The 20953-nt window shown below is 52.3% G+C and overlaps 6 protein-coding genes across 6 annotated transcripts; 3 read left to right on the top strand and 3 right to left on the bottom strand.

The window, feature by feature from the left end:
- Positions 1-3076: 3076 nt before the first annotated feature.
- GLOTRDRAFT_127317 (uncharacterized protein) lies at positions 3077-8543 on the top strand (the record flags this gene model as incomplete). Its single annotated transcript, XM_007865925.1, has 13 exons — positions 3077-3181; positions 3230-3388; positions 3442-3519; positions 3575-3703; positions 3757-3882; positions 3934-4073; positions 4131-4182; positions 5465-5599; positions 5651-5901; positions 5972-6262; positions 6314-7078; positions 7128-8175; positions 8232-8543. The coding sequence occupies 13 exons, from the start codon at positions 3077-3079 to the stop codon at positions 8541-8543; spliced, it is 3591 nt and encodes a 1196-aa protein (XP_007864116.1).
- A 221-nt stretch (positions 8544-8764) lies between these two features.
- On the bottom strand, positions 8765-9560 carry GLOTRDRAFT_21054 (uncharacterized protein; the record flags this gene model as incomplete). Its single annotated transcript, XM_007865682.1, has 3 exons — positions 8765-9174; positions 9230-9329; positions 9378-9560. Coding segments are annotated over 3 exons (693 nt in total), but the record flags the coding sequence as incomplete, so codon positions are not given.
- Positions 9561-13327: 3767 nt separating this feature from the next.
- GLOTRDRAFT_92119 (uncharacterized protein) lies at positions 13328-15505 on the bottom strand (the record flags this gene model as incomplete). The annotated part of the gene is made up of 9 exons (XM_007865924.1): positions 13328-13430; positions 13483-13559; positions 13613-13768; positions 13825-13956; positions 14045-14155; positions 14201-14347; positions 14397-14590; positions 14642-15181; positions 15238-15505. 9 exons carry the CDS (start codon positions 15503-15505, stop codon positions 13328-13330), a joined length of 1728 nt encoding a protein of 575 aa, XP_007864115.1.
- Positions 15506-15654: 149 nt separating this feature from the next.
- GLOTRDRAFT_127314 (GroEL equatorial domain-like protein) lies at positions 15655-17545 on the top strand (the record flags this gene model as incomplete). Its single annotated transcript, XM_007865923.1, has 11 exons — positions 15655-15696; positions 15753-15868; positions 15915-15973; positions 16027-16077; positions 16141-16201; positions 16270-16432; positions 16489-16651; positions 16708-17089; positions 17189-17230; positions 17286-17377; positions 17427-17545. 11 exons carry the CDS (start codon positions 15655-15657, stop codon positions 17543-17545), a joined length of 1290 nt encoding a protein of 429 aa, XP_007864114.1.
- Positions 17546-18851: 1306 nt separating this feature from the next.
- GLOTRDRAFT_127313 (uncharacterized protein) lies at positions 18852-19276 on the top strand (the record flags this gene model as incomplete). Its single annotated transcript, XM_007865922.1, has 2 exons — positions 18852-19079; positions 19136-19276. The coding sequence occupies 2 exons, from the start codon at positions 18852-18854 to the stop codon at positions 19274-19276; spliced, it is 369 nt and encodes a 122-aa protein (XP_007864113.1).
- Positions 19277-19401: 125 nt separating this feature from the next.
- Positions 19402-19859, bottom strand: GLOTRDRAFT_127312 (uncharacterized protein; the record flags this gene model as incomplete). Its single annotated transcript, XM_007865921.1, has 4 exons — positions 19402-19446; positions 19496-19589; positions 19645-19733; positions 19785-19859. 4 exons carry the CDS (start codon positions 19857-19859, stop codon positions 19402-19404), a joined length of 303 nt encoding a protein of 100 aa, XP_007864112.1.
- Positions 19860-20953: the final 1094 nt, after the last annotated feature.

Genomic DNA, 20953 nt, shown 5'->3' with positions numbered 1-20953 from the left:
TTTTGTGGTGGCCATTAAGGCATCCGCTAACTTTCCGAGGGTGATTCTTTCTGTCTCTAGGATATAATTCTTCTTGATAAGATATGTCTTTGCGGACGCGGTGTCGCGGACGGCGCCAGTTAAGAATCCCGCCCACAGCTCGGAAGCACTTCGGAGACCGACCCGGTTTCCCGGGGTCCTCGCCGTGAGGTTGCTGGCAGGGCCCGACTTCTCGTTCGTCGCGCCCGACATACCGATGTTATTAAGATTATGTAGCTTAGTCCGAAGTACCAGGTGAGACCGGGAGGAGTCAGTAGAGAGGAGAGAAAAGCCAGAAAGTCGCCCTGAGAGAGAAATTGTAGAGAAAACTACTCTAATGACCGCCGCGCTGGAGGACCCCGGAAGGGTGCCAACTGGTGCAGAGTCAAGAAGAGTCGCTGGCGGATACCTTATTTGCAGTGTGGCTGGAGAGCCATGGGAACATCCGCGCCAGGCGGGTGCAGGTGTCCGAGCCTTGATGAATGACCGCGAGTTTCAGGAGTTCATGTGCATGACTGCTCTGGATGAGCAGTCCAAAGCGGGTGAGTAAAATTGTGTGTACTGGGTTGAACAGTGTCCTCATGATGTCATGTTGTAGGTCAGTACATTCTGGTTGCAAAGGAAGGAGCCATACCCTGGAACACTACGAAATGCGCAGAAGCAGGTATTGACTGCCCGCTGGCCTCGGAACTGGATACAGTCCTGCAATGCCAGGATCTCACATTAGCAAATGGAGATCGCATCGCACCATCTAAATATGTTGCCTATGGTGAGAAGGACTTACCCAAGGTCGGCCAGGTTCAAGAAATCCTCGTGCACCCAACACACAAGTCCTTGATCGGCATGCTGGTTGTTCCATGTGTTCTTGAATCGGAGATTGAGCCTTACCGTTTTCCTCGCTGCCGGCGTGTCGCGAATGCACAATGTCTCCTGAGTTTTGAGGTGAGAGGGAATGCACCGAGAACTAGCCATCAAAGAATTCTGACCACCATCAAGGATATCTTGTGTGCGGTGAGCACGATCCACAACTGTGCTGAACATGGTTGTGTCAGCACTATGACTCGAAATGTCATTCAAGAACGCCAAATTACCATTAACCGAGAGTGTGAGTACTTGCACAGTGTGGAGCCTGAAGATAGACTCTTGAATCTGGCGCAGCTGCGCAGCTCGAGCATAATACAGTCACTCCATCACGTACTCCCAGAGCCCGAACACCAGACGCATCAAGAAATGATCAAAGCAGCGGTGCAGAACCGCAAGGAATGGGATCTTACCCAAAGCAAAGCGAAAGGCAACACATCCGCTAAGAAACGGAAGCAACCCAATGCTCCATCAGCACCTAATCCACACCAAGCGACGCGGGCACGCACCAATGGACAACTCTGCAGCAGTCACATCGAGGAGACTACATCAACAGCTGTCAGTGTCCCAGGTGCTATCCCTTCAGCTGATGTGAGGGACACGTCACAATGTGCAAACAACGCATAGGGCACCATCAAGAGAGTGGGAGCTCTATGCTTGTGCATCCGACTCCGCAAAGCTCGTATCCCTGGAGCATGCCATCTGCACTGTCCTCGTACTCTGCGGATTCTGGACAACCACGCACGATGCTGGTCAGTCAACAATCACAGGTGTTCGTCCACCGACCCGACCAGTGCAGTGCGATGGACGACGTGGGGAACGGCGCGAGGTGACCGCGCGGAGTTAGAGTGTGGCGTGAACTTCTGTTCTCTGCGTGGATGGAAGCATGATGGCCGGAGTCATCCTCAGCGCATGTTCCGCTCTTGTTTTCTACTTCATACCAATGTTCGACTTTGTTATAGCTACATAATATCATCTAGTCAGTTTTTCTACTGCTATCCCAGTACTTCGGATCGACACAGGGCGGTCGACCAGCCATAACACGTTCCCCTCCGAGAATAGCTGCTTCAATTTGTGATTCGAGTGAAGGTGCGTATGGATCCTGCGAGTCTTCTTCAACCTCGGGGTTTGGACCACGTCTTTCTCCAGGGATACATCTGCCCATAGCCAGCTGTTCATTCAGGATGATGAGCATTCGGGCCAAGCTTTCTTGAACATGAGAAACAGTTTCTGAAAGGTGGGAATGCTGCTCGGTGCTCGTTTTGATGTTCTTCTCCAGTTCACTGACGCGATCTTCCAGAGTGGCAACTGAGGGTATGATTTGATCAAGTGTGAAGAGTGATGCCCTCTCAATAGCGCACAGCCGATTTTCTATGGATCTCGGCCAGTCGTCGACTGTCCCACTGGATTCCACAACCGACGTGGCAGATATACCCGTGATGCTTGCCTGATCGCGGCTCGACGATCACCGCCTTTTGACATCTTGGACACGATCGTCTGCAATATAGAGGTCACACAAGACTCCGACTGCACGTATTTCAAGGGGAATCACATACCACGAGCATCGGGGATACCATCCATCAGGTGTTTGACCACTTGTGAGTCAGTTATCTGGCTATTGAGAAACCCATGCTGATCATCCAGCAGCCTCGTGATCGAAGTTTAGAGGTTATGATTTGTGATAGAAGGAGTAATGACATACTCTCGGGTTCGAGCTTGAGCTGCCTTTGCGGCGACTCTTTTCATTGTTATCCCTCTTTGTGTGACAAGGACTCGTCTGAACGGTGATACTCCCAGGTTATGAGATTGGATTCGACGCGGCATGATGCGACGCGACACAACACGACCGGACGTGTTGTGTTCGCATGTTTGGCACTCGCGCGTCCGCTGCGTCTGAGAAATTTACATCTCATCCTCGCCACCATGTCCTCTCTGCAAACAGGTTTCTCTGTTTCACCAACTGTGAATCGTGCAAACAGTGCTGCAAATAATAGATATGAGCCCTACCCTCGAGTGTCTAGCGCTCATAGATCTTTTTCGGACGGCCTAGGATCTGTCGACGAAAATACTATCCCACCTTCGCAGATGCCCATACCAGGCACCCCGCATCATCCATCTGGTGCACGAGATATAGAACATTTGTACCCGACATTCACGCCGCGTACTGGTGGTGCCCCCCCTGGGCCATTCCAACAGCATGAATATGGGGACACAAGCTTATGTGACCAGTGCAGATATCGACAGGATGGTTAACGACCACGGACTTCTGAAACAGCGTGACCTTGTCCATCGCTTCAACGAGGTTTGTTGTATTCATAAGCTATAATTGAGCGCTGACGTATCATGGCAGATGGCACATGATGAGCGCCTGCTGGTGCTTTTCTGTAGCTGTCTCCACGCCTCGAACCAGAATCAGGCTCTTACCGACACGCTCGCGGTTCTTAAAGAAAAGTTAAACACCATTGAAGCAAAGGTAGATCAAGGCTGGCAACCGGCGGATGACCATGAGGTGAGTGCGTCAGTGCCCTGTGCTTTCCAGTAGCAACTAAGCCCCTTTTACAGGCCATACTGAAAGGGTTACTGCGTCATTACATTATTCAGCCACAGTATTCATACAGTGTCATACCGAAGCAAGTTGGAGTAAGCACATCATTGTCTTGACATATCTCATTCATTCATAAAGACTATACTCTAGAGGTATATCTTCGATCACGCAGACAAGGTTCGACTTCGACTTTACGTGACCGATGCAACAATACGCACCCAGGTCGATCAATGGGTAAACAATAAGTACAATGAAGTCAAGAGTGGCCTGCGGAAGGCAGTGCGTCAGACCATAAAGCATTGGCCCACGAGTGATACTTATATCATGTTCAGGTATGGACATCAATCACGAACAAGGTGCCGCTCGATGACTTCGCAAGTACTATTGTCAAAAGCTACCACCTTCCCGTCAAGCCCAAGGAGGTTCCCCAAGCGATCATGGGATCTTTAGCCTTAATGGTATGTATTTGTATTCAAACTCCAAACGAGCTAGACTAACCAACGCATCAGCGAGATGTTGCTGCCCCGCTAACTACGAAGAAGGGCGTACAAGGCGGTGACACCGGCTTCTGGAAGGCTCTCGAAGCACGACTAGCAGCGGTAGTGTCTCAGCACGGCACTACGCGGGATAGCTCGGAGGAATGGAAAACGTGAGTGCAGATGTTATGATCTAGTCTGTGATAATGATGACGGGCGATGTATTCTAGATGGGAGAAGGACATCATCGAGAAGGACATCAAAAGATACCAACAACGCAGCGTCAGCGCTGCACCAGCGTCAGCGCTGCACCAGCGCTGCAGGTGGATCTCAATGCCAGCCTGGTAGAGGAGATGCGGATGATGGAGGGGGAACATGTTGTCACCTTCGGCGACAGCTTCGATATGGCTAGCCTAGCGAGGGAAAGCATGTCTCAAACAAAACCATAGTTCCTTCAATATATTGCAAACTAGTAATACATCGTTGTCTACTGGCAGATTATACGTGGTGGAACGGAGAGATAATATGCGACCATGCCCTGGCCGCAATGGTGGGTGGAGTCACGTGGGTTGTGAGTGACACAATCGGGGAGATGGTTGGAATCCAATAGGAGCACCGCAGACAACAGCTGCGTGCAAATTTTCTGGGTATCTGTTGGCAGGGCCGTCGGAACCTAGGCATCAGTGCTCCATAGGATTTCCAGCACAGGTCTGTCTAGCTGTGTAGCGTCGGCTAACACTCCATCCTCATGAATATTACCATATCTGGCAGGTACTTGGTTCTTTTCCTTCCTGCAGCTCGCGGCGGCAAAAATCATTGCGGTTTGACGATGAAGTCTATTTATCCCATCAAAATCGATCACTCAGTGTGACCACCTTGCTGACAAAGGGCTAGCCGGTGTGCCCAAAGTTCACACGATGCAGTTGATGGGAGGAAGCACGACTGTGCTTCTCCATCAGCAGTTGTGAACGTTCGCTGTCAGCCCGGCCATCAGACTGCGTCAATCTGCTCATTTGCAGCTGATTTCCTCTTTGTCGCTTGTCGTCGTCAAGGCCTTGCTCTGCCTATGTCAGGGCAGCTGGTTGCCCGTTTTGCTGAGTCGCTAGGATGTTGCCAGGCCATTGGCAGATCCGCGCCTTCCTCGCTAGCTGGACTTCTCAGCCCTCGCTGCACGAAGTAAGCCTCATGTTTTATTGCCCACAGCCTGGCAGTCTGATCTCTCTGGGCAGCTACAGAAATCTAGCTGCTTCAAGTATTCCTACTGTCCCTTACTCCTCCTGGGATCCTCCCAGAATGATCCTCGCTGTCGGAACATCCATCTTGCTCTGACAGTGCCCTGAGCTTGCATCGACATTACCTGCTGTGCTTTCCTTCTGGCCAGCTGCTAGGGCACGACGTACCGGCACTCTTCGGCGACCAAGAGGACGACGATTGCGTTCACATGGAGGGCCAGCCTCGAGGTGTGGGGGAGAGATCAACGCTTGGCTTTCTTCCGATGGTGGAGGAGTTTGGGCGGACGCGCTGCAAGTAAGTTATTCCTGACACCTCTTTCTGCATGCCTTAGCCCACCTTTCTGCCATCCGGCACACCCCTTCTGCCTGAGCTGGTGTGCTTCGTCCCTCCTCTCATAGTTCTCGACCCAGCCATGAGTACCTCTGCCCCTAGGCCAACAGGCAGCACTCGGACACTGTATGCCAAGGTACGAAACCTGCCTGCATCGTGTAATGTTGTACGCTCACCATGTCCCTAGCCGGAGCTCGAGAAGCTCTCGCTTGACTCCGCCCAACAGGCAGCTATTGCGGCCATTTATCAACAAGGCGACATTTTCTCGGAACAATATGACCCTGACAACCCCGATATCCAGCGAGAAGTGACGAAATTCCTCCAAGCTCGCAGCCTCAACCAGCACTCCCGTGAGCAGCTGGAGAACCGATGGAATGTCCAGTGGGGTACTAAGTGGCGGGTGGCAGGGGATATGCGGCGACGTACTTTATTTCAATGGTATATCTAATAACTACATATCTTGTCAACTATGTTTTGAATAGCCATGAAGCTCGTGTGGCTACAGCAGTGCCGCTCGCAAGGCAATGGAAGCCAAGAAAGAGCCTGTGGAGGAAGAGAAGAGTGACGGGAATCGAGAAGCCTCCGGGACTGCTGGCCGACGGAATCCCTATGACTTCGTCAGGTGTCTTGCACATGTTGAGATCACCGAGCGCGACAGCGATGGTGCCATTTCTCGCATTGTCGGCTACCTATGCCACCACGATGAATGTAACTCTGCGGTCCTGAAGCGCCGACCAGCAGTTCCACTACACCCTCATGTTTATGAGGTTGCGCTGGAGCAACTGCATTCGGGAGCGAGGTACATGAATACACTTAAACTCTTCAGGCATCACTCATGTATCATCCATAGCATAACCGCAGTTCAGTCAAAGAACAATGCCATGTTGATCTCTCGAAGTTACCGTGATATGGACAACTATGACCCCCGAACTGCTAATCACCGGTATCACTTCCTGCCACGTGATTCCTCCTATCTGTACTATCTATTCAACAAGGCTCAGGGAGTCGACACTCGGGTGCCCCCTCAGTACAATCTCCACGAATGGCTTGACCGCGATTCTCCCAACTTCCGGCCAGAGATCTCGGATGCCGTGTTCCACTACTCGAAGCGTGCAGAGGCAGGAGAGAGGCTTAAGGTCTGCATATCCACAAAAGAGATGGATAGCTGCGCCTGGGAGTATGGCCACCACTCAGCTCTGATGCTGGATGGAACATTCGGGCTTTGCAGTTCACGCCTGCTTCTCTTCGTGGTGATGGGCATAGATGCTGAGCGGAAGGGTGTGCCTCTGGCTCTGTTCTTATTCTCAGCACCCACAGGGACTCGTGCGACACATGCCGGCTACAGTACTGACATTCTAGCTGAGCTCCTCCAAGCTTGGCGAGATCATCTCTCCAAAGGCCGAGCTGAGATATTCACTCCTTACGTTGCGATCACCAATACCGATGTCAAGGAGCGTGGAGCACTGCTCAGAGTATGGCCTTCCATCTGGCTGCTGCTTTGCAAGTTCCACGTCCGCCAGTGCTGGACTAACCGAAGGGATCAGCTATTGCGAGGGGGACGAGGGGAAATGCTGAAGAGCCATGTACGGGGATGGCTACTGAACCTGGAGGATCTGTAAGTGTTCAACTGAACTCAAAGCTGCCGATTCTAACCCAAAGGCCAGCCTGCTGAATAGCGTTGAGCATGAAGAAGCCACGAAACTCATTGAGGAGGAGCGAGCTCACCTTGCCACTCTGGCCCGACTTGGGGACCCTGGAGCTGCAGCAGCAGCTGAGGCAGGAAGGCAGTATCTGGACTACCTGTCAACTAATTGGATGCCGAAGGCACTCTGGCAGGGCTGGTCGCTGAAGGCTAGGATGGTCGCTTCATCAAAGCTAGGGATCCCTGTGGAAAGTGGTGTTACTACGACGAATCACTTGGAATCCTTCAACGGCGTATTGAAGGGCAAGTACATACCACAATGGCAGCACTCCGGTGTTCGCCTTCGATTTGACTTTCTCATCCACATCCTTATCACGCGCATTCTCCCAGAGATATTTACGACCCGGCGCCATCGCCAACAGTATCAGCGATGGATTACAGACCGATTTCAAAGATACTCAGGGGGTGTGGACTTATTTCAGGTGCTGCAGGAGGAGAGGCGTGTGCTACGGCAGGGACAGGGCAACCCTAAGCCATGCTGGTGGGGTGCTGACTGTGCACGGGATGATGCGGCAGCCTCCATACTGAGAGCGGGGCTACTCATGTCAGTTACTCGGAGTGCCAGCGAACACCAGTTTGAAGCCACTTGCCTTTCTACTGCCGACCCCACCCGCGCCCCCTATTGTCTTGTGATCCATCGTGCCGGCTATGCTTCGTGCACCTGCCCAGATTTCGCCCATCGTGGGGGCGCATGCAAGCACCTAAGAGCTCTTAGGGTGCGGATCAACAATTGGGTGGCATCGGGACAAGTACCGCCTTTCTACTACCCGCACACACCACTGGAGGCCAAGGATGTTGAAGAGCCTCCCAAACCTCCAACCGAGAGTGGTCCAAATGCAACGATTGCCATCATTGATAATGTTTTTACGTTGCAAGACCTAGCAGGCATCGAAGAGCCTGAGGATGAGTTGAGGCCGATAGTGCCTGCTGCAAGTGCCGGTGATGAGCAGGAAGGGGCGGAGGAGCGTGCAGTGCCAGAGTGCATCGATGGTGTGGAAGGCCTTCTCCAGGTATGTAAGCATAAGTATGAGTTATTGCTGGCCACCTCTTCATACTCCGGTTGCAGGCAGGCGTGGCAGGGCTGAACATCCAGGTCCAGCAGCGGGTTAACCAGATATTAGACAGTGTTCTTCCACACCTGCATGGGCTTGCACTTCTCAGCCAAGAATACAGCATTATGCCGACCGAGAAAGTGCGGGAATTTGAGATCGTAGTCAGACAGCTTGCCAGCTCTTGGGGTAAAGCTCGGGAAGAGACTCTGGCTCATTCCGAGTCCCACCGGCCTGCCGCGCACCTCAAGCGTTCTCGGGAGAATGCTCTCTTAACGCCTTCCCCAGAGTTGAAGCAGAAGCGGAAGCCATCGCATGGCACATTGTAGTCGTCCATAGTTTACTACATCCAATAATGCATTTGCGATACAAACTATATGATGTAGCTCAGCCGTACAGGTATTAAAATCTAGCCATTATGCTATTCATGCTAAGGGCGTCCACGGAATTCACCTAGCCGAGGGAGGAGTTTAAGACCCTCTCGCCAGCGAGCTAGATTTGCCTCCCTTGCACCAGCCTGTCCATACTCATCTTCATAGCTCTGAGCAGAGCGGAAGCCAAAGTCAAACCATCGACAAAGCGGCCCAGGCATCCACTGCACAATGGAGAAGCGCTTCTCATGCCCGCTGACAGGGATATTTGAATGTCGCACTAGAGCAGAGGGAATGAATATAGTAGAGCCAGGTGGAAACTCAACCACGAGCCGCCAATCCCAGAGGACTAAGTGGCCCCCACGCTTCGCATTGAACCGGCCCAATGCAGTGATGGCGCACCATCCAAAGGGGATGTTGAAGTTGTCCGTGTGGATGTAGGCCGTGACCCTTGGACCGAAATTGAAACAGCAGCAAGCAAAGACCGAGCCAGCCCAGAAGCAAGCAAGGAGGGGATACTGTGCACAAATACCTGACAGGACCGTGAAGAAGTATGTGTACAGATCAGGGGCAATGAGGTTCAATGAGCCTGGATGGATTAGCAGTCAGCATATGCCCCGCCAGGGCTCAGAGAACGCACTTACTGCTAGTGAACCCCAATATATACTGGATATACGGGTTAGAAAAAAGGGCATGGAGAACCTCAACATTGTGGAGCGAAGAGACCCGTATGTTGCCAGGCTCCTATATGGCTTGAGTTCCTATCATCAGGCAAGCCAGAAGTGGACGCACCTTTCGACCCCCGCCATGAGCAATCCCAAAATTACCACTGGCGAAGTCACCTCGGCGATGGCTGCTTCGAGAGGCTTTGAATCGATACGAGCCCAGTGCCACCGCGAGAGCCTCTGAAGCGGCTTCAGTAACCTGCTGCCATGCAGTTCGGTCCTTCGGAGAGCCAACAAGTACGCCAACGACAAGAGAGTCGTCAGCGCTGCCAAGCGAAATGGGTCGCATGGTACTATAGACCCAGACATCCAGCCTCGAAGGCTACGCATAAAGAAAAGCGCACTCACCATCCATCCCAGGGGATATACTGCATGTCCTGGATCTCAGGGCTGTCAAGAGCGTACTCACGCTTCTCTTCAATGCCGACACGGTGGCACCGACCCTGATATCCTGATGCCCCAGTGCGCAGCTCCTCGAACACCCTGACCTCGACAGCATCGCCAGCAGCCCAGCGCCGTTTCCTGGCTACTCTCTTCTGCTTCATACCCTCCCGCACCTGCTCTGCCTCACGATCAGCCCGCCGCTTTCGCCTGTACCGATCGCGGGCCTTGTGATTCGGGCCCTTGCCTTCAGAGGGGTTTTGAGAGGGTGGCGGGCAGGTACTGGACTGATTGAGCCCCGCAGCACTGTAAGGCGACTCATCCGTGAGCTCCATATCGTCGTCGTCCAAGGGTGCAGCGTCGCCGGCGAGCTCGTGGCTGTAGGCCCGGGCATCGGCCGCGTCGAGGGTAGCCTCCAAGTTGAACGCGGGATCCACCAGCACGGGGTCGGGGCGGGAATATGCCGAGTACTCTTTTCCAGAGCGGGTGCAGCGGAATGCACGGAGGAGAAAGTCTGCATCAGGAGCCTCAGTCAGCAAAGCTTATCGCGAAGAGCCCAAGCCCCGGAGTACAGAGCCCTACTGCGAGACTGGGTCCCCAAGTTTGGGGTCCTGGAATCAACAGCAAAGCCCTGCCCCTCAGGGCGAGAGTAGAGAAAAGCAGCGTGCCTAGCATTTTAAGCCCAGGACGCCAGCAGTCCGCGGGTATGCGGGACACGCGCGATTAAGCCAGACGGGCGCCGACCCAAGAGCAATAAGCTGTGAGCAAAGTGCGAGGAGGAATGGGCGCGGTGGTGGGCTAGCAGGCTCGCGCAGCCCGCTTTATACTCGCAGCCCTCAGCCAAGTAATCGGAGACTGAAACGCGAGAGGTAAACAACGCGCAAGCGCGCACGTCCCAGGCATGTCGGTGGCGTCGCGCCTCGAGCGCATCAAGCGCAGGTATACGGCCAAGGTTAGGGTTGAGCCCGGGCCTTCTCCACCCCGACGAAGTCCCAAACTCACTTGAGACACGAGCTCTTTCTCGAGATTCTCGTCCCTAGCTGCTGAACGTCCCGCGTGGCCATTCCAACATCCTACAGCACAGGCGCCGAGAGCCGTGCCGTCCTCGCTGGCGAGCCCTGCCCCGGCCTGGCCATTTGCCCTGGGAGAGACTGGCGTATTCTCGGTTCATCTAGGTGCTCTCTCCCTCATATTTCCCTATACTAAAGCCCACATCACTCTCCGCAGACCTCGGACTCACTCTGGGAAGAACTCCACGCCGCCGGCGAAGCCGCGCATCTGCCTCTCGATGTGGATTGCTTGCCTCAGATTAACAGGCCCGACGCGGGCCTGTGCAACGTACGTCCTATTTACAATGCCTTTGTGCCAGGTACTTAGTGTACTCCTCTTTCTACTGTAGACACTAGTGCAAAGCACGGGTTGCGAGAACCCGTGCAGGTCGCGGGTACGGGTGCCGGCGGGTACGGGTACGGGTCGCGTTTGGCCGTACCCGTGACCCGGTGGGTCTCGAGAATGCGTCGCTCGACACGCTCTTGAAACCAAAAGCCGCGGGTACCCGCGTACCCATACCCGACCCGTCGACGCGGGTTTCGACATGGGTGCAATACTGGTACGTGCGGGACGCCCGCGGGTGTACCCGCGCATTTCACTAGCACTACTACTACTACGACGACTACACGCGAGAGACATTCACGATAAACACACACATGTTCTTGCAAGTGTATGCTCAGGGGCAATTTTAGGTAGAGCTGTTTTGTATATACAAGGTTTCTGGTGCAAGAAATACAGAACTTGAGAGCACAATGAGATATCTAGTCCATTTTCTCCTTGCCCTTGCCAGCCTGAAGAGCTCGGGGGCTCTCTTCAGTAAGGTCTATGACACACATGTGCCCACCGCCAATCTCAATGTCCTCTCCTACCTTCTCCGCCATCCAGTCCCTGTGGACAACACATCCACAAAGCCCACATTCTTGGAAGCTATTCCAGAATACTTTCTTCGAGACGCCATAGCAAGAAGTGATCTCACTTCGAGTGGCAGCTGGTGGGTCATTGAGGCTGTATGATGAAGATGCCAAGGCCGAGACTGTTGCCGGGGGAGTCCAGTGATCAAATGCTCGAGACTGGGACAGCGGAGTGTCAGGGAATGGGAGGATGTACCCAGACGAAGAGTAATCTATGTCCAGAACATGTAAGCACAGTTTGCTGGAGAAGAAGAATACGCACGAGCACCATAGATGGGTCCCACACCCTCTGACGAGATTGTCGAGGATACAGAGACAGCTGAAGAACATATGTCAGCATCGGAAGCGGGGCCAGCGAATAGTGAGGTATACCTGGGGAGGTAGGCAGTGTCCCAGCAGGAGGCGCCCTAGATGCTTCATGCTTTGCCGCCGGAGAGCCTTCTTCGAGGCCAGCCATCAGCCCAAGCTTGTATGCACCCCAGACGTCTTTGGAAATGAGTCCGGAAGGGGTTTTCGGGAGGGAGGGGCTAGACGGAGGTGGGGAGGAAGCCACTGCGCCCGTAAAGAAGGTGTCCATGTCTATACCACCCCTTCAGTAAGACCAACAGACCGACTGCACAATATACTCACCGTTCATGAACATACCAGGGGCAACTGGCCCAGGAGAGATGCTCCGGCGTAATGCTGTCAAGCCCGGAGTCAAACAGCCATGCTAAGACCCACATGCTGAAAGTAAGAGTTGCACCTTGATTCAAGTCAAGTTCGCCTGCACTTTTCCTGCCACTGGGCATGCGGCATGGCAAAGATATGTCCAAATCCTTAAACTCTGTAGGAGAATTAAGCGATAGAAGAATGCTCAGGATACTTTACTCACCCGAATACTCCAGGACAGAGAGGTCGCTGCCGTGGTGCCTGACTACATCCTGAGCTCGCTGCCGTGGTGCCTGACTACATCCTCTACCACCTCTAGCAGAAGTCATGAGAGCTAATTCATGGAAGGGGTGAAAAGTAAACGTACACCACCACAAGCACTTATATCCCATACCGCATGCAAAAGTGTGCTTCCCTTCATCAGGAAAACCCAAGTGTACTTTTTAAGTGACAAAATGACTTTAAAGTAGTTGAAGTACAAGAAGAAGGAAAAGAATGCCCCCTATTTTAAAGCGCAACAAAGTAACATAAAGTAGGATCAAAGGCCCACAAGTACAGGAGGATCTTTTCTAGCTTTTGCTCCAGTATAGATACTTTTGATCCATTGTATACTTTTCAGCCCGATAAGTAAAATCTCTGTACTTCTTCTCTTTAAAGTGCTAAGAATGCTTTCAAGCGCCAAGCATGCTTTGCGTACTTCATCATCGTTTCATCCAAATTAATCCATTGCAGGGCAGCACAAAGTAAATTACATGATATTGAGAGTAAGAAATCAGCGAAGACAGCACAGCAGGTAGTAGCAGAGCAAGGGAAGGAGCAGAAGAGCATGAGAAAAGGCAACAATATTCAAAAGATGCTCAAGCCTGAGAGGCTAACGCAGCCTGGCGCTTAGCCTTGGCTTTTTCTTCCAGCCTAGAGCAAACTTCATTCGTATGATCGAAGTTACTGTTGGGCGTCATTGAAATCTGAGTTGTCTCACTAATAGAAGGATATATTAGTTTCATAACTAAGATCGCCAACAGACTTATAGATACCATATATCAGCCAGAGTCTCCTTGAGATGATCCTCATACCAAGTCGGAGTTTCATGTCGCCAGTGGGTGACCCAACTGAGAGCGCTCACATAACTTATCATAAAATCAGTGACACAAGCTTTACATATTGCAGTAGGACACTTACGACTCCTTGACATTGTCTTCGGAGAATTTGCTAGGACTCAGCTTGCCCTCCTTCCAGCTCGTTAGAGCTTGGATGACCTATAGTATTATTAGTAATTTAATAGCAAATCAGTCGGTCTAGATGAACACACCGAAGTCATAGCCAATGCCCACGTCTGAGGTGGAAGCTCTTTCAGATGATCCGGATACCTGATTGCAAAGCATCTAGTCCCAGTAAACCATTGCCGACGAATCACCCCAATAATTCCAGGATGAGAGATTGGCATTTCTTCGTCGTACGTTTGAGCCTATATCACAAACTTGTGTTACACTGCAGCATATTAAATTCAGGAATAAAACTCACCTTAAAGTCCACTCCGCCGTAGGAATAATGGTGATCAGCTAGTAACCATTGCACACGTGCTTTGATATCATCAGGCTTGAGATTTCCAGGAATCCCATAGTCTGCGACTGCTTCCTCGCCCTTTTGCTTGATCTGGTTGCGAACAGCACTGACAGCCGTCCATAACTCAAGGGCTGAAGTTAGAAATAGTAGAACTCTGTATGACTTTGAACATGCTTACATAGGATCGTACTGTGGCTCGAAGGTCATCATCAGCCTTTTCCCAAGCGTCCTTCAAAGCTTGCGGCAGTTGAATTAGGGCCATTGCCACTGCCTTATCTGTAACAGAGACCTGCTCCGAAGGGGTGGGGAAGGGGTTCTAAGTACAAATAATTACTCGGAGATACTCATGTGCGGCCTTGGCTAAAGTCTTTATAGGGGACTTGAAGCTGCTGAGAGTTGGCGCTCTACCTGGTGCTATAAAGTCAACTTCCTTGACGTCTGTCTTTCGACGCTTTGAAGCTGAACCATTTTCTATAACAAACTTCAAAGCCAGTTACAGTTAAGAGGTGCCTCAAGATATGATGACTCACGCTGCTCTTTGCTTGGTTAGATCCTTTAAGCGACCCAACCTCTTCATCCTCATCTTCCTCGCCGATACTTTTTTCCTCCACCTCACTACCTTCACCACCTTCACCTCTGTGGCTCATGTTGCCTCCATCTCGTTCCTCCTCAATCTCACTCTCATCCCTATCCTCATGTTCATTGCCCCGACGACCACCATGGCCTGGAGTACTGATTGTCAGGGCATAGTATAACAATAAGCTTATACACGTACTTTGCACAGCACCTCCCAATACACCAGCCAACGCATCCTCTTCATCGTCCAAAACTACAGCAGTTCTCTTCTTACCCAGGTTAAACTGAGGAGCTTGCTCCTCGTCATCCAGCATCGCTTCCACATTGTTACGAATGTCTAAGAAATATAGGCGTAACATCAGCGGTGGAGGTAAAAGTGTAACACATGAAGAGAGATTATCAACAGATCTGGCAGGGAAATCCAACGAGTTGCGAAGGAGAGAAGTCCAGCTGTTCGTAGGCACCCAGCTATTCTGACAAGAAGTAATAGAGCTTAAGAATCTGCCCAACATTACAGCGGCAGATTTGCCCCCAGAAACAGACTCGTTAACCTGAGTCCACCTTGACATCCTAGTAGCGCCTCCACGAGGGCATGTCAGAGGGTCTCCAGGCTGGCCTCCAGGTTGGCCTGCCTCTCCACCACCAGGTGATACTTCCGAGTCCTTCTTCTGCCTCTTAGAGGAGCCTTTGGCACGAGACTTCTTCCTCTTTCGCCCTTTATTTAAGTCTTCCCGCTGCGCTGTAACAGAGGATACTAATCAGCTTCTCATATAGCAGGATTCCACTAGGACGCACCAGGCTGAGGCGCCTCCTGTATTGTAGGTACAGAGCTGTATTGACCATCAAGACTAGAGTTCCCTTCTTGACTCTCCGAGGATGGAACACCACCGTCCGAAGCTTCCCAGGATTCACTTGAGGAAAGCTGGTTCTTTGCCTGCAAGTAGGCCAGATTCTCAAGAAGATTCAGTAAAGCAGAGTCAGGAGGTGAGCAGCTTTCAGTTGAACTCCTCAAGAGTGGAACTAGAGCATTGATCTCTTCCTCTGACAGAGTATAGCTCGCCATGGCCAGGGAAGGCTTGCAAAAGGCGTATGGGAAAGCTTGCGCCCTCACCGCAAGCTTTCCCACGATTGGACTCAAGGCTTTCTACGCCAATGAGGTGTAGTCTATGTCTCTGGCGTCTTCGTTTTCTGCTCAGTCGGCTATCCTCTGTGATGCCCTGTGGAGAGGGTACTGACAGGTGGTCATTTGACAAGGTATGTTGAATGTTAGAGCATTCTGGAGTTCGCTGAATCCGACCGGGAGACGGCAGAGCCAGATGCGCCACACCGGTGAACAACCAACCCCCAGAGCTCGCGTCACTCAACTCCTGCCTGGCTTACCTCTAGTCCATATCACCACGGATTTGAAAGACAACAACTGTGGACAGTAGGCGCCCACAAAGAGATCAAGTTCTCTAATGAGGGACACGCAGTATTCTCAAGGGTGTTGATACGCTCGCAAATGCAGTCAGTGTTACTTTGGGTCCGAAAGGTAAGCAGTGTTGTATTTGCATCCAAATATTCCAAGTACTCAAAGGTGTGCAGGACGGAATGTCATCATCGAGCAGTCGTTTGGCGGTCCCAAGATCACAAAAGGTACGTTACGCATGCAAGTCGTTTCTCAGACGGGGGACACTAAGTATTATACCTGACAGACAGACGGTGTTACCGTTGCCAAGTTGATTTCATTAGAAAACAAGTTTGAGAACTTGGGTGCACGGTGAGTAGCCCTCGCCGCCTCCGCGGCGCCCTTTCGCGATACTGACGTTCGCGACCGGTCTTGTCCAGGACGTCGCGTCAAAAACTAATGAAGTTGCGGTCGGCCGGTGACGGAACGATGACTGCAACCGTTCTGGCCTGTGCGATCTACTCGGAGGGTGTGAAGAACGTCGCCGCGGGTTGCAACCCCATGGACCTCCGCCGGGGCTCGCAAGCTGCCGTCGAGTGCCTCGTCGAGTTCCTCTCTTTGAACGCAAGACAATCACCACGACTGCCGAGATTGCCCAGGTCGCGACGGTCTCTGCAAACGGGGACGCCCACGTTGGCAACTTGATTGCGCAGGCTATGGAGAAGGTCGGCAAGGAGGGTGTCATCACTGTGAAGGAGGGCCGGACGATCGAGGAAGAGATCGAGATCACGGAGGGCATGTCGACGGCGAGGCACTCGCTGCGTGCATTTTGAACAAGCTCCGCGGACAGCTACAGGTGGCTGCTGTCAAGGCCCTAGGCTTCGGCGACAACCGCAAGTCCATCCTGGACGACCTGGCTATCCTCGCCGGCGGGACTGTCTTCACGTACGAGCTGGACATCAAGCTTGAGCAGGCTACGCCTGAGCTTCTTGGTTCAACCGGCTCGGTCACCATCACCAAGGACGACACGATCATTCTCAACGGTGAAGGATCCAAGGACGCCATCCAGAAGAAGGACCGATACGATGACGCCCTCAACGCTACCCGTGCAGCGGTGGAGGAGGGTATCTTGCCCGGCGGAGGCGTTGCGTTGCTGAAGGCTTCTTTGGCACTTGCCACGAACGCCCCTGGCCCCTCGAGCCAGCCCACCTCCCGGACGCCAAGCCAATCCAGACGGCCAACTTTGATCAAGATCTGGGAGTGTCCCTCATCCGCCGTGCCTTGACGCAGCCCGCCCGGACGATCCTTTCGAACGTGGGCGAGGATTATCATTGGCTCGCTGACTACCAACTACGGCAGCCCGGACAAGTTCGCGTGGGGGTACGACGTGAGCAAGGGTCAGTACGTCGACATGATCGGTCGACGCTGCTGGTGTCGCGAACTTGCTGACGACGAGCGAGGCGTGTGTTGTGGAGGCTGAGGAGAAGGATAGGTACAGCGAGGGGCAGGGGGGCATGAATGGGAAGGGAACGGGAATGGGAAATAAAGGTGAGTATCATCAGTCTTTGGCGCAGATTGTGTAGCTAACGCCCTTCAGAAAACACGGTCCTCCCCATGCTCGCCATCCCGCTACACCGCCTCTCCCCCTCTCGATCCAACCTCCGACTCTCTCCCAACACCCGCCCCCGCTCGTCGCGTCTGCCGTCCTCGACGTAGTCTACTTCTATTGGCAAAGACAACCACGTTTCCTCCTCCCTTTAGCCCGCGCTCTGCTCGACTGTAGAACAAGCGCGGCTCCGACGACTCCCGCCCGGGCAAGACCGCATTACACGAACATCGTACGCGTCGACGCGCGCGTCTACGAACCGAGCAACTCACCCAAACGATGAACGGCGTCATACGAGCTAACGTACTCGAGCAAGGCTGGGAAGCACCAGAGGACTTTGTACAGAGCCTCAAGTCTGAGGGATACGATTACGAGAGGGCTACAGGAAGGTATGTAAACATACTTCATTCTCTTCTAACCACACCCCTGCCTTCACGACCCGCTCACCGCCGTCATCGTCGACGCTCCCGCGCCCACACTGCCCACCGCGTCCCCCACCAAGCTACAGGTGGCTACTGTCCAGGCTCCAGGGCTCGGCGACAACCACAAGTCCATCCTGGATGACCTGGGTATCCTTACGGGCGGTGCTGTCTTCAAGGTTGGGCGGACGGCGACGGTGGCACTGGAGACACTGACGCAGACGAGGCCCACATCCGGCGGTTCTGTCAGGCGCTCCTATCTCACGCACGAGCGTCCGAGGCTGCTGCTGGAAGGCTGAGCTGATGCCGTCAAATACTGGAGGAACCTCGTGAGTATTTCGGAATTGATTTCCATGAACACCGGATCGCTGAGATTTCTCGATGGCTGAAGACATACGTGACTCAATCAAAGCTCAACCTGGTCCTCCAGGTCTATCTAACACCGGACGCTTTGATACAGCTGTGATTTTGACCGATGAACGTGCTGAATCTACAGGTTTAGAAGGTAAGTTTTTGTGTGCCTACCCTTGGGTTATCTCATCTCAAGTCAATTAGGAACACGCATTGCGAGAGTTAAGGTTATCTTCAAGCTTCCAGCCCTATTGCGCTTTGGGGCTGATAGTATCCCAACACCTGCTGCCTGGCCGAAGGAGACTCTAGCTTATGTGGAGTGGTATAGCCCTCTAGAGCCAGCAGCAAACCCTTCTCATATGATGTACGACGTGTCAAGATTAGGACTTAGGGCGGATGGCACATATCCTGGAGAGATAGTGCGAGTAACTGATATCAGGCAAAGTTGTCAACTAATTCCGAAGTTTGGTCGAAATGACGTTCCACGAGAGTGGACCTCTAATCGTGTTTTGGACCAGTGTACTTCTTTCTTTGTAAATAACTGGGCTAGCTTATACGCCTATCAGACAATTTGGTAATAGATGGTACTGGGAAGTGTTATGTACTGCCTCTTCTTGACTCTGTATTCAATATTTACCTAGTCTCCATGGCTCATCTAGTGTCCCATCTAAAGGCATCTGGCTCACATAGTCTTCCCTTCTACCGGGCAGCAAGAGATGGAGTGAAGGATCCGAGGTCTGCCTCGGTAGAGATCCTAGAAGACGGAGACTTGATCACTTTCTGGGAGGCAGAGGGAACGCTGATGGAAGGAGAGCTCTATCGAGGATGGGTGTCTAATATTCGACTTGTGGGACAGAATTGGAGAGACAAACATGTGAGTAAGTTAGCTAGTAAATAGTGTAAGCTTCTCATCTCTGCTATGCCTAACAGGACATTTATATGGTCAACATTGCGCTGGATCCGAAGAGTCAGTTTAAACTCAAGGCTGCAGTTTTAACAGCTAGGTATGAGCATACAGCACAATACATGGATACTAGGGAGCTGAAGATACAACCTCCAGAGTTGAAGTGATGATATGGCATTACTAGCACTGTAGCAGTTACACAAGACACAGAAAGTACTTTAAAGATAGATAAAGTATAAGCACTGCTTCTTCCATCTTTGACGTCATATCAAGATGATTAAAGTCGATCAGATCACAAAAAGTTCTTTTTGGTTCCGGCAATCAAAAAGGGATTTTCCTGATGCTTCGTTAACCCCAGTACGGCACTTGATAAACCGGCAACGTACACTGCACATACAGCGCGGGTACGGGAGCAAATGGCGCTCCATGTACTCCGCGAGCTGGGATGGGCCTATAATACCGCTGTTCGCATCGAGTGGGCTAGAAGAATGTGCTTCAGCAGGGCGTTGGAATGTAATCGGAATGAAATACTTACTACCAAATTTTATGGAGTGTCGGGGGCATAGTCTCAAAATCACAGGTGCCGAGGTTGTGGGCTGAGCGCAGCTTGACCTTCATCCTCACCTGCCACATTGGAACATCAGAATAATCAGTACGAGGTTTAGAGTGGCGAACAGGAGGAGGCGGGTAGGAGGAAGGTCGGCGAGCCAACGCAAGAGGAGAGAGTGATAGTGTGCGCTGTGGAGCCATGGGTGGTTGAAGCAGCAAACTTAGTGATGTAGAACGACTTTGGTGAACTTACCCATCCATCGAGACGCTCTTATATGCATCTCCCTAGTCCGAACCAGCAACACATGCTGGCAGCAGCGGAAACGAGGCGTCGAAGATGATAAATTGTGAGCAAGAAGCATGAGCAGATTGGAGCCTCAGGATCGTCGTGGAGTGTGGCGGTCGCTGCTCAAGGCACTGCTCAAGAACTCTGTCAAAGACCATGCGGAGTGCGGTTGCCAGGCAGGCAGTAAGTGGACTGGACAATTACCCTTCTCGTCCTCTGAACGCCGGGCGTTTGTTCGGGCCCAAAACAGATATGGGATCAGCAGAAGTGTCCAAATCTGGCAGGAGCCACGCAAGCAGGTGACATAGAAGATCTGTCATGGCGTGCGAACTTTGGGCAGTCTTGCTAGCCCTGACAAAGCCTTGGAATTAGGGAAAATAAAGATTTAACGTTACGGTGATAAGCCTCAGGATCGTCTGACCCCCGAAAACGCGGATTCAGCACATCATACAAGCGCCCCGGAGCTTATTCGACACAGCGCTCGCACGCCTCTAGGCTTCTATGGGCTCTAAAAGACTTTTTCTATTTAGCTCCGGACTTCCCAACATCCTCGAGGCGTACTCGGACCCATTCCGCGATTTATCTCTGCGCACCGAAGCTCCGGAGTGACTTAACCAATGCGACTTCTAGCTGCATTAGCTCCGGGACCCGCGGACACTTCTATCGAGGGGCGTCTTCCTCATGCCCGCCCTCCAGCACTCACTCCCCCTCGTTTCCGTCAAGATACCGAAGGTGCAGACGCATACGAGTCACCATAAGGTCAGCATCAGTCAGCAAACGGCCGGAGGTAATTAACACGTGACTGGCGTGTCGCACGGAGTGATGGGACCGCTTGGGTCAGGTGGCGAAGCGTTGAGGCGACCTATAGGGGGCTGGAAAGAGCAAGTGTGAGCGCAAGAGAGTCGTATGGTGTATGGTATAGCGGAGGAAGTGCTGAGCAATCCTGTGGGTAGCGGTGTTTTATTTTGTTATTTATCTCCCGAACGGGTCGCAAAAGCCATTCCTGTAG

This window comes from Gloeophyllum trabeum, assembly GCF_000344685.1.
Source record: "Gloeophyllum trabeum ATCC 11539 unplaced genomic scaffold GLOTRscaffold_00004, whole genome shotgun sequence".
In the NCBI taxonomy this organism is placed as follows: Eukaryota; Fungi; Basidiomycota; class Agaricomycetes; order Gloeophyllales; family Gloeophyllaceae; genus Gloeophyllum; species Gloeophyllum trabeum.
The sequence above is the reverse complement of the archived record's forward strand: the minus strand, read 5'-3'. Positions and strand labels throughout refer to the sequence as shown.